This window comes from Gorilla gorilla, chromosome X (genome assembly GCF_029281585.2).
Source record: "Gorilla gorilla gorilla isolate KB3781 chromosome X, NHGRI_mGorGor1-v2.1_pri, whole genome shotgun sequence".
Classification (NCBI taxonomy): Eukaryota; Metazoa; Chordata; class Mammalia; order Primates; family Hominidae; genus Gorilla; species Gorilla gorilla.
Window position 1 is genome coordinate 84740036 of NC_073247.2, and position 13210 is coordinate 84753245.

Here is a 13210-nt window from a genome sequence, read left to right on the forward strand (position 1 = left end):
CCACTCTTATTAGACACATCAGAAAAGAAAACTATAGGCTAATATCTCTGATGAATATTGATGAAAAATCCCCCCAAAATACTAGCAAGCTGAATTCAACAATACAATGGAAAGAGCTTTCATCATGACCAAGTTGGATTTATCCCTGGGATGTGAGGATGGTTCAACATATGCAAATCAATCACCTTGATACATCATGTCAACAGAATGAAGGATAAAACTATATGATCATTTGAATTGGTGCTGAAAAAGCATTTGATAAAATTCAATATCCCTTCATGATAAAAACCCTCACAAAAACTGGGGATAAAAGAAACATACCTCAACATAATAAAAGCCATGTATGAGAGACCCACAGCTAGTATCATACTGAATGGAGAAAAACAGAAATACTTTCCTCTAAGATCTGGAACGTGACAAGGATGCCCACTTTCACCACTGTTATTCAACATAGTACTGGATGTCCTAGCTAGAGAAATCAAACAAGAGAAAGCTATAAAGGGCATCCAAATTGGAAAAGAAAAGGTCAAAGTATTCTTGTTTGCTGATGACATTATCTTATATTTGCAAAAACCCAAAGACTCCATGAGAAAACTATTAGAACTGATAAATTCAGTAAACTTACGGGATACAAAATCACCATGCAAAAATCAGTAGCATTTCTATATGCCAACAGTGAGCAATGTGAAAAAGAAATTTTAAAAGTTATTTCATTTACAATAGCCACACATAAAATCAATACCAAGGAATTAACTTAACCAAATAAGTGAAAGATCTCTATAATAAAAACTGTAAAACACTGATGAAGGAAATTGAAGAAGACAACAAAAAAATGAAAAGATATTCCATGCTCATGGATTGAAATAATGAATATTGTTCAAATGTACATACTACCCCAAATAATCTACAGATTCAATGCAATCCCTATCAAGACACCAATGACATTCTTCAGAGAAATGGAGAAAATGATCCTAAAATTTATATGGAGCCACAAAAGACCAGAACAGCCAAAGCTATCCTAAGGAAAAGGACAAACCTGGAGGAATCACATTACCTGACTCCAAATTATATACTACAGAGCTAGAGTAACCAAAACAACATGGTACTGGCATATAAACAGACACATACACCAATGCGACAGAATAGAGAACCCAAACACAAATTCACACACCTACAGAGAACTCATTTTTGACAAAGGTGGCAAGAACATACACTGGGGAAAAGACAGTCTCTTCAATAAGTGGTGCTAAGAAAACTAGATATCTATAGGCAGAAGAATGAAACCATACCCTATCTCTCACTATATACAAAAATCAAATCAAAATGGATTAAATACTTAAATCTAAGACCCCAAACTATGGAACTACTACAAGAAAACTTTGGGAAAACTCTCCAGGACATTGGACTGGGCAAACATTTCTTGAGTAATACCCAACAAGCACAGGAAACCAAAGCAAAAACAAACAAATGGGATCACGTATAGTTAAAAAGCTTCTGCAAAGCAAAGAAAACAATCAACACAGCGAAGAGACAACATGCAGAATGGATTTGCCAACTATCCATCTGAGAAGGGATTAATAACCAAAAGATATAATGAGCCCAAGAAACTGCATAGGAAAAAAAATCTAATAATCAGATTAAAATGGGCAAAAGATCTGAATAGACATGTCTCAAAAGAAGACATACAAATGACAAACATGCATATGAAAAGATGCTCAACATCACTGATCACCAGAGAAATGTAAATCAAAACTACAGTGAAGTATCATCTCACCTCAATTAAAATGGCCTATATCCAAAAGACAGGCAATGAAGAAATGCTAGCGAGGATGTGGAGAAAAGGGAACCCTTGTACACTGTTGGTGGGAATGTAAATTAGTACAACCACTATGGAGAGCAGTTTGCAGGTTCCTCAGAAAAGAAAAAATTGAGATGCCATATGATCCAGCAACCCCACTGTTATGTATGTACCGAAAAGAAAGGAAATCAGTAAAGCTAAGAGACATCTGCATTCCTATGCTTGTTGCAGCACTGTTTACAATAGCTAAGATTTGGAAGCAACCTAAATGTCTATCAACAGATGAATGGATAAAGAAAACATGGTACATATACACAACGGAGTAATATTCAGCCACAAGAAAGAATGAGATCCACTCATTTGCAGCAACATGGGTGGAACTGGAGATAACTATGTTACGTGAAATGAGCCAGGCACAGAAAGACAAACATCATGTGTTCTCACTTATTTGTGGGATCTAAAAACGAAAGCAGTTGAACTCATGGCATAGACAGTAGAAAGATGGTTACCAGAGGCTGGAAAAGTAGTGGGGTGTTGGGGGAGTGAGGTGGGGATTGTTAATAAGTACATAAAAAATAGAAAGAATGGATGAGACATACTATTGATAGCAAAACAGGATGACTAAAGTCAGTAACAACTTAATTGTACATTTTAAAATGACTAAAAGAGTGTAACTGGATTGCTTGTAAAACAAAGGATAAACACTGGAGGGGACTGATACTGCATTCTCCATCATGTGCTTGTTTCCCATTAAATGACTTTATCAAAACATCTCATGTACCCCCTAAATATATACACCTGCTATGTACCAACACAAAAATTTAAAAAATATATAATGAATAAACTTAAAAAAAAACCCCTGAAATGTGGCATACCTTTCAGGAGTTCATAAAATACAGTGAAAGAGAGGATTCAAGCTTGATACCAGGATTAACCGCCCTCTAGTGGCCCACCTTAAAGTGTGAAGAAATGTGACCCTTGCGGACAACATTATTAGAGATTCATTAAAAGGTAAAAGGCTTGTGTTGCTTTTCAAAGCCCAAATAACTCAATTAAGTTTTCAGAAGTGGATGTCAATGAGCAGCAGTCTGTTTGGAAAAGAGGATATAGAAAGAGGGAGGAGAGGCTAAGGGAAGGGGAGGGGTGCTGATATCCTTATTTTATGGGAAACTGATGAAGGTGTACGCTAGAGACTGAGAGTTAAGCATATCACTTAAAGTCACTGGAGTCACCAATAGAAGAACTAAAGATCAAAAGGTATAAAAATTGCCAGAAGGAAAGACAGGGAAGATTGAAGATAGTGTGAGTGAGTTAAATCCTCCTCTCTGGTAGAGGATGGTCACTTGATGATGTCTGAAGTTGATGAATTATTGAATTAGCAGATTAGGCATTTTCTTTAGATATAAGGAGGTAATGGTCAGAACACTGCAAACAGAAATTGTTAAAGTGGTCTACTCTGGGAAGCACAGTTGGGGAGTAGGAAGTGATGGGACCTTGAATCTTTGTTTTTTATCATAAGCTCCTTTGTACTTTCTGATCATCACTATTATATTTACCATGTGCATACATATATATTTTTAATTAAGAACAATTATTTGGAGACAGTTTTAAAAAGATGATCTGTATGGGAGGAAGTCCCAAGGTTAATCACCTTGACATTAGCAAGATTTTACCACATTGAAGGAGATTTCGTTTTACATCTATTAAACAAAGCGAAAACCTAAAATTGATCAGCAGCTCATGATACTGGAGATCAGCCAACTCACGCTTCAGTAATCCATGCATGCATCACATCACAATGGTGAATATTGGTAATATTGTTCCAGAGACATCATGGAGACATCAAAGTGTGTTCAGTAGCCTGCAGCAAAGAAGCTGAAGGAGTGTATTACCTTACAGTAAATTACCTCTCAAATGGCCCCCAAGATGTTGCTCAAAAGGATGAATAGCAGTTGACAGAAAATTCTCTCCTGTCTCAATACCCCATTTTGTTGAGATAGTGTTATTAAATCTTCTGGGTGGTTTCCTTGAGTACAGAAAATGCCATGCTTTCATGTGTTAATTAATGTGCGAGACCCTGGGCCTCCAGAAAATAAATAACTGGATCATTAAAAGGTCCTATGGTTGGGACTAGTACAGAGAAGCTCAATGAGAGTGTGAGCTAAGCGAGTTCAGGCCAGAGAACCCAGAGGATCAGACTCCCTCTGTACTGACACTTTGCTCCTGGTTAGAGAGAAAATTCCAGGCTGCCTGGAGCACCAGAAAGACGAGACACTGGACCTTCAAAAACCAGCTGAACAAGCACATCCCCAGGACAGAGGGCAATAAGATTAATAAGGAGTCTCTTGTATTGGGCATTGAATGCATGCCAGGCACTGTGAAAAACATTTACCATACATTATCACTTGTTATCCTTATAAATATCCCTTTGTACAGATGAGGACTCCAAAGCTAAGATGGAAAAAAAAAAGGGGGGTAAAGTACCTTGACCAAAGTAAGCACAACTCTTAAGTCATGGCCTGGGGTGTATCTGTAGGTATATTGTTATAAAATCAGTTTTGTGAACTGCCTAAAATTATAACAAAGAAGGGCATGAGTTAAGGCTTCAAGCGTGTGTTAGAAGGTGAATTGGTTCTCAGAGAGAAAAATATCTGGAATGCTATGCAAAAACCATCAGTCAATAAAGCCCTTTGGCTCGGTTTCTAAGCAGAGCTGGGGCAAAACTGCTTGTTACAAAGGAAATTTGTAAGATGCTTAATTAGGGTTTCTGAAATTCAAACTCTGAGCACACACTGAGGCTCAAGAATGGTTAAGTGTTTTGCTCTGAAATTCAGCCTACCAGTCAATCTGACTCCAAGGCCCATCTCCTTTTGTTTGCACCAAAATGACAACAAACCTGCTTTTCTCGCCTGGTAATAGCACATTCTGGAAACCCCCTTAAATCAGCTTATATAGATATAACTCATACTTGTTAATGGTTGCATAATAATCCTCAGAATGGCTGCACTGCCAATGTATCAGTCACTCCTCACCTGATGCATACTTGCTTTGTGCCCTGATTTGCCCAATATGAGTGTTTCTGTGATAAACATACTTGTACATATTTCATCACCTCCTGGGGTTCTTATTTCTCCAGGACTGACTACCATTGCATCCCTGCCCCATATACAAATCTGTCTCCGTCAACTCTTCACTTTATAAGGACCCAAAGGACCATTTGCTAAATTTATTGTATTGACTCAGGACAACTTAGTAATCATTGTTATCGTTTATTAAACAACAGGGACACATTCAAACGCTTTCCAATTCTCTCTAAATAACAGCCTAACGCTGACGTTTTTGTTGGCCTGTATCTCATAATTATTTTTATTTAGAGGAATTTGGTAGTGGCGGGGTTGGGGTGGGAGGTGGTGTGTGGACGGTGTGAATTGACAGAAACAACTTCCCTACACCAAAATACAGGTATGTTTTCATTCTCTATGCCCCTAAACACCCTCCCTGCAGCTATGCAACGAGCAATTCACGGGAAGAGGCTTCTTTACATAGACCCCTGTTTTTGGTGTTTTGATTTACTTTTGTGTATAGAGTTGATCTGTCCCTCTTCCCATTGGTGTCCTCCCCCCACCCAACCCTAGTCCTCTTCCTTCTTCCTTCTTTTCTTCTCTTCTCCTCTGCTCTCTGAACTGCATCCCCCCCACTCCTTCTGATTTCTCCCTCCTGAAAGGAAAAAGGAGATGGGCCACATGAAATAGCAGAGCAGTGCCTACCCCACTCTTCGAAGTTCTCTGCATCCGAACCTCTCTCTCTTTTGAAAGCTCCACTGAGAAATGATCAGAGAGTGAAGTCCAAAGCCAAGCACACAAAGTCGTCGTCGTCCCATTTTAAACCAACTCCCATGCATGTACCGCTAGGAGCATTGAGAGCAGAGTCTGAGTGAGGGCATTGAGGCTGGTGATGAAAAGCCTTGGCGAGAAGTTTGGACATGTTAGGACATGCAAGGCCTTAGAGAGGAGTCCTGTTCACTGTCCAGTCCTTCTGAATCTGTTTTGCTGGCTTGTGCTCCCCACCCAACTTCTAAGTGTCAGAGTATCTCAGGGAGTAGCCCTGCACCTTCTTCTCCTGGCTATACTCTCTCTAGGTGATCCTACTCAGGTTTGTGGCTTTAGACCCTAACTGTGTCCTGTTGTCTCAACAATTCTGTTTCTCCAGCCTCTGTGGATGACAAGCAGACCTCAGTAACTAAACCTGTGCAAATAGGAGCTCTTGACACACACCCCCATCTGTCTTTCTCCCTTCTCCATATCTACCATGCCCACCCACTCTCTGTCTTTCCTATGACCGTACATAGACCTCTGAGATTGCCTCTAATCCACTCACAAGCGCTGTCTCTTCCACTTCCAAAATATCATGTGAATCCATGCACTAGTCTCCACATTGATGCTTCCAGTCTGGGCCAAGTCCCTGCTGTCTCTGGACTGGACTACTGCAAGAGCCTCCTAACTGGTCTCCCTGCTTTCCTTTGTGCCCTGCCCACTTGTGATATTGCCCACACAGAGCAGCTAGAGAGAAACCACTGAATGGGCATTAGATTATGCTACTACCTGCTTCAATCCTTTCTCTGGCTCTCCTGAGCTCTCTGAAGAAGAACCAGACTCTTCATCACGGCACCACCCACCACTGCGCCTTCCTCCCTTTCCTTCCTCTATCCCCTCTCACACTGGGCTCCATGCAACATTGGCATCCTTTCTGCCCCCACCCCCACCCCCAGCACCCTCTCTTTTCTGCCACAGGGCCAGGGGAATTACCCTTCCCTCTGCTGGGCAGGTTTCCCCCCTGGTTCCTTGAAAGACTGGTGGCTTACCATTGTCCTCAGAAAGGCCTTCCCTGAGCTTCATGTCTCCCGTTTTGCCACTTTTCCGGGGTTCTAGGCAATATGTACCAAATCATCTTGTTTATGTCCCCGAGAGCATTCACAGCAACCTTTAACTGTTTTCATATTCCCTGATCTGTCTATTGCCTGTCTCCCCACTAGAAAATAAGCTCCCTGAGTTCAGGGACGGTCTGGCCGGCAGAATACTTGGTACATAGAAGACCCTCCAGGAATATTCGTTGAATCACTGAATAAATAAAATGAACAGCACTTCCTCCCACGGGAAAGGAAACTTCCTCTCCCTCCATTGAGGCTCCACAGGGCTCTTTATTTTTGCCCCTGTCACAGTGTGTAGTGGTCAGAACACATTCCATTTGCAGGTGGCAGAAACTGACCACAACGTAACTTTAAAAATAAAGAATAAAAAGGAGATGGAAACTCGACTCCATGGAAGCCCCTGAGAAAGGACTTGGGGAGCAGTCCCTGCTGTGTCCTTGTCACTTTGGTAGCCCTGCTCCTGTTGCTAGAGGTTCAGGATCCTAGGAATTGTTTTCAGGTTTGGGGATTTGCTAGCCATAGCATGACTTCCCTGAACTTCCTTCTCCTGCTGTTTCACTGCTTTCTGTTGGCCCTGCGTACTGGAAGGCAACGCCAGAGACAGAGATCTTGCTGAGTCCTGGTCCTCGACTTGGTCTTCCTTGTCATTTCTGTTTCCTAACAATGGGCCGAGAAGCTCTTCTCATCCTCGCCACATCCCCTACCCCTCTGCGAGCATGGCTTCCCCCTTGGCCTCTGCCTTCTCAGGTCCCTCTTGGACACCAACCTGGAAATGGTGAGGCACAGCTTCATCTTCTCCCTGCCTGCAAGCAACCTAGACCCCCAGGAGATGGCTCTTAACAGCGGTGACAGTGATCACCTTGGTCAGGCATGCGCTGTACAGCAGGCTTTTCCTAGGTCTCTGTCCCTTGCCTTTGCCGGCACTAGCCCTGCCTAGAGGCAGAGAGCTGGACTTTGCAAGCTGGAGAGGTACATGTCTGTGTATCTGCTTCTCAGCCACCTTGGGATGCTTTCCAGCCAGCGACGAAAAGTTCTCACTGCCTCGCACCCCACAGTGACTCAGTCACTTCCTCGGGTCCACGGTTGTTCTATCATGTATGACTGCCAAGATCCAGCCATCACTGCAACCACAGAAAACAGCTTTACTTACCCAAAGAAGGCAGAGGAGGAGAGGATGAGAGAATACGTGCTGGGCAGGTGAAATTCTATGGCCACCATCGTCCAATCACATAGCACTTACAGTCCTCTGCTGACACTTCTGTTTTCTGGGGGGGCAGGCTGAGCTTTAGCAGAGTGAAGGCATCCTGAGGGAAGGCACTATGGTTTTCTCTTTTTAAACATCTGGCCCCACTGGCTCACGGTAAACGTGAGACCCCTATTTATGGAATGAAAAGGGATAGAGGGAAGGATTGTTCAGACTCTTTTTGAATTGGTCACATCTGACTTTCTTCCTTGTGTTCTATCAGCCCTGTCTTGGTTTTGTACGTGTGTGTACATGTAAATGTGCACTTATACATGCACATTGATGTTTAATTTGTACTCATTCTAAAGTTCTCATCATACTGCTTCCCTCCTTGAACATGCTGAGTGGTCCCCGTGACCTTGGGTATACAGTCGAAGCACCTTAGCTTGATTCTCAGGGCCCCACACCTTCCAGCCCTGTCTGCTACCACGTGCTCTTGGAGACCATGAGCTCTGTCCCTGCCAGATTATTAGGCATGGCCAGAAGCGACCAAGCATGTGCTCTCATGACAAAGGGCCTTGGGCACAGACTGATCCCTCTGCCTGGAGTGCCTTCCTTCCTGCCTTGACATGGTGGACTGCTCCTCATGTTTCAGAGCCCACCTCGGGGGTTCTGTCTTTGGTGCAGCCTCACCTAATTGCTACTAAGAAGAGTTAGTGGCTGGTCCTCCTCTCTGGAGGAAGTGGGACTGTAGCTTCTGTTACACTCAACTCTCATGGTTGCTCCCTTGTCTATACCCCCAGCATTTGGCTCTGTGTGGCCTCTCTGCTCTCACCACACACACACTGCTCACCTCTTCTCACCCTGCTCCACACCTCCAACACATCAACACTCCCTGCTCACTTACCACATTGCGGGCCCCTTAGCCCCCAGCACCAAGTACCTGATAAGCTTTCCATAAATATTAGATGGTGAACTGGGACCAGGCACTTCATTCTAGAGAGAGAGCTCAGGTTTTGTTTTGGTTTATCCTTTGAACCTGAATATGTACTTCTTGGTCCAGGTTGGGAACCTCAGCGCCTTGAGAGCAGAGCCAAGAATAAACAAGCGCCTGGCTCTGGACCAGGCCCTGTTCCCAGTCCTGGGTTTGGCTTTCCTCACCTTATCATTGAGGACAGTACTAGAGACAGGGTGCTCTTGATTCCCCCACTTCCAGACTGCATGTACTGAGGCCTTGAGTGTATTCTCAAGGCCACCCCACCCTCTCCTGCAAGGTACTTGATTTAACCATTTAAACGTTCCATTATGTGGAGAGGGGATAAAAATAACGCTCCCTTCCGAATCGAACCCTTATCCCTTCGGTCTACAGCGGAGCCCTTTCCCTGGCGTCCTTTTCATAAATATCCAGGCGACCCGAGAGGCTGAGCACTCCCACTCCCGCTCCCGCTCCCGCCCCTGCTCCCGCTCCCGCTCCCACCCCGGTCATCTCCCACCGCCCGCAGCCCCGCAGCCCCGCAGCCCCGCAGCCCCGCAGCCCCGCAGCCCCGCAGCAGCCACAGGGGGAACCAAAGAGACAGAAGCCTTCCCAGCTGCCCGGACGACAGACGCCAACACCCCCCGCCCCCCACCACACGCCGCCCGCCCGCCCGCACCCCGCACCCTGCGCGCTAGCCCACGACCGAGCGGCGGCGGCAACAGCAGCTGGCTGCAGGCTGCGGCGACTCGCACCGGCGCGCTCCTGGCAGCACTTGCCATCCCAGGTGACTTGAACTCGCCAGTTCGGATCCCCTGCGCCAGCTCCCGCTCGCGCATCGGGTCTGGGTTCCGGCACCCACCCGCCCTCCTGCCCTCCCCCGCCTCTCCGTCCCCCAGCTCGCGGGAAGGGAGGTCGCGGCAGCGGCCCGGCGGCAGCGGCGACCGTGGCGACAGCAGCGACAGTGGCGGCGGCGGTGGCGGCAGCGGCTGCGGCGGCGGCGGAGGCTGCGGCGGCGACCGTGGCAGAGGCGGTGGCGGAGGCCTCCGTGGCGGAGGCGGAAGCAGAGGTAGAGGCTGAGGTGGAGGCCGAGGCCTCAATAGAGGAGGCAGCATCGGAGGCCACCCCGGGGGAGGCGGAGGCCGCCCGGGTGGCAACGGTGGTGGCGGTGGCGGAGGGCAGCGCGGCCGAAGCCGCCGCCGCAGCGGAGGCTGCGGTGCCCCCCGTGGGGGAGGCGGAGGCGGAGGCGGAGGCGGAGGCGGATGCGGATGCGGATGCGAAGGTGGCGGCCGAGGTGGCGGCCGAGGTGGCGGCTGCGGCGGCCGCCGCGGATGCAGATGCGGATGAGACCCTCGGGGACTGTGAGGGGAACCCAGATTTTCAGATGGCCTCCCTGTACGTGGGCGACCTGCACCCTGAGGTGACCGAGGCAATGCTGTACGAGAAGTTCAGTCCAGCTGGGCCCATCCTCTCCATCCGCATCTGCAGGGACAAGATCACCCGCCGCTCGTTGGGCTACGCGTATGTCAACTACCAGCAACCGGTGGACGCCAAGCGGGCCCTGGAGACCCTGAACTTTGATGTCATAAAGGGCAGGCCAGTGCGCATCATGTGGTCCCAGAGGGACCCGTCGCTCCGCAAGAGCGGGGTGGGCAACGTCTTCATCAAGAACCTGGGCAAGACCATCGACAACAAGGCGCTGTACAACATCTTCTCGGCGTTCGGCAACATCCTCTCCTGCAAAGTGGCCTGTGACGAAAAGGGGCCCAAGGGCTACGGGTTCGTGCACTTCCAAAAGCAGGAATCTGCGGAGCGGGCCATCGATGTGATGAATGGCATGTTCCTGAACTACCGCAAAATTTTCGTCGGGAGATTCAAGTCTCATAAAGAACGAGAGGCCGAAAGGGGAGCCTGGGCCAGGCAGTCCACTAGTGCTGACGTCAAGGATTTCGAGGAAGACACCGACGAGGAGGCCACCTTACGATGAAGACATCCCAGGAGCTAGCCAGCCAGCAGAGCCAAACCTTGGCTCACACCCGGTTTACAACCCCCCACCCCCAGCCCTCCCCCGCCAACCCACCAGCAGTGTATTTATTGTATTGAGAGTGCAGGTCTCTCTCTCCCTCTCTCCCCCTCTCTCTCCCCGCTTCCTATTTTCTCCCTCCACCTCTCCTCTCCTTCCCTTCCTCTCCCCCGCCCACCCCCACCAAGGGCGTTGTGAATAATCTTACTAATCTGTGCCATTTGTAGGTTAAAGGCTGCCTCTTCTCCCTGTGGTTTGGTTTAAAAAGCATTTTCATTCTCTCTTTGTTTACTGCACAGGTGGTACAGTTTCATGGTAGAATCATCAGAAAGGAGAAGGATATCAGATGAGGGAGGAAACAAGAGAGTAATTGCTCCCCTGGTCCTACTCCCCAGAGAGAACCACTTTTACCTTTTTGGTGTGCTGCTTTTCCAGGCTCTCTTCTCTCCCTCTCTCTCCTTTGCTCACCCCCACCCCGCCTTCCCTTTTAACACACCGTTATAGAATGGTTCATGTATGTGGTGTTTCTTAACCTGCTTTTTCAGCAACTAAAACCAAACAAAAATCAACCCATTGAACTTCTTTCCATGTTATCAACAGGCTTATGAAACGTCATCTTCAGTGCCTGCAGAGTGCTCCAGTGTATCCGTGGACCTTAACATTTCTGTAATCATTCCCGCATTGTTGGACATTCAGGTGGTGCCTAGTTCTTTCCCTGTGTTTAAGACCAACATTGCGTGCTCTGTGCTTTGATGAGTGAATCCTTCCTTGTCAAGCCAAATCTTTGCTAGCATCCCGGTGGTCTCCTTAACTGCGGACTTGCAAGATCCACATATAGACATTTTAAAGACTTTTCCTGTGTGTTGCCAAAAGGCCCCCTTCATAAGCATTGTACCGATTTGCACTCGTGCCGGCCAGCGCAGCTAGTAAAGAGTATGCCCGTTTCCCCTGCATAGTCTCCTGGTCACTGTAATTGATCGTGTGTGTGCGTGCGTGCGTGCGTGTGTGCATGCGTGTGTGTGTCTTTGTGTGTGTGTCTTGGCCAGCTTGGCGGGCTGCGAAGGGTGTTTCCCTGTCCTCGGTGGTTTTGCTGCAGTCAAACACTGTTTATTACCCCCTTCCCCTGTGCCCACTTCCTGTCCTTTTCCCTGTTGTCAGAAAAGTAATGCAGCGTCATTGCAAGAAAAAAAATAATCACAAAGCAGACAAGTTACCAGAAGAAAATTATTGTCACCAGTAATCGTTTCTGATGATTACTTATACATTCCTGAAACATTTTCATCTGTATCTGCCCTGTATTTTTCATGATATATATGTGAAATTATTGTATATACTGTTTCAATATCTGCTTTTTCACACATAAATATATATTATAGACATAGATTTATAGATATTCTTGAACTTTCATGTCATTAAATATTCTTCTAAAATAGTTTTCATGGATGTTTAGTGCTCTAATGTGTGATTGGGCTTGATAGAGTGATAGATATATGTACATATTAGATATTGATATAGGGATATATTTGTTTTAAGTAATTATTGGACGTCTGGGTTGTTTCATTTTGTTTTCTTATGCAAGCCAAAGCTGCCAACAAGATCACAGTGCACAAACATTACATTCATGTTTATTTCCTGAACAAAAGTTAATAGTATAATTGAAGGATGAAAAGATATGGGAGGTTTAAAATCTTCTTTTTCCCTTCTTTAGTAAGTGACCATTGATAAAGATAGTACCAATTTACCCTCATAAAATATGCAGATATTGTGAGTGTACCTGGACACCTGTACAGTTTTTGAGACTTGGTATTAAATTATTTATAATTTGAGATTTTTTGTTTCTATTTGTTATAAACATTCATCTTTATGCAGACAATAATTATCATACTAAAAGCATTTTTAAAAATATTGGGAAGGAATAACTGAAAATCATTCTTAATTCTACCACTTGACAAAAATAGAAAAAACTTTTGAAGCATTTGAGACATATATGTAAATAACCAACACCTCCAAAAATGTAATATAGGATGTATGTTTCATTGTGGTATATTTTCAGTGTGAGAAGTCTTACTTACCATCTTTCCAAATTCTTAGTCTCCTATAATTTTATTTTTACTTAGTGTTTCATTTTACAGACGAATTATAATTTCTAAAATCCTGCCCCTCAATATATTGTTAAATGGTTATGGCTTTTCCATAACACATTTGGGGCTGAATGTTTGCTGACATCAAGAAATATTTAATTGCCTTATACCTTGCTCTCTTGCCAAATGCTTCTTCCATAAAGTTTACGCCCTCCAACAGTGTAA

The 13210-nt window shown here is 45.6% G+C and overlaps 1 protein-coding gene across 5 annotated transcripts; it reads left to right on the plus strand.

The window, feature by feature from the left end:
* Positions 1-10171: 10171 nt before the first annotated feature.
* PABPC1L2B (poly(A) binding protein cytoplasmic 1 like 2B) lies at positions 10172-12730 on the plus strand. Of its 5 annotated transcripts, none has more exons than XM_019018859.4 (3): positions 10172-10920; positions 11204-11322; positions 11505-12730. In XM_019018859.4, the coding sequence occupies exon 1, from the start codon at positions 10266-10268 to the stop codon at positions 10866-10868; it is 603 nt and encodes a 200-aa protein (XP_018874404.1). In that variant the 5' UTR covers positions 10172-10265; the 3' UTR covers positions 10869-10920; positions 11204-11322; positions 11505-12730. The 5 variants fall into 5 exon arrangements, with proteins under 5 accessions (XP_018874404.1, XP_063559400.1, XP_055231932.1 ...); XM_063703330.1 differs by having other exon boundaries at positions 11204-11270; XM_055375957.2 differs by having other exon boundaries at positions 10172-11322.
* The last annotated feature ends 480 nt before the right edge of the window (positions 12731-13210 follow it).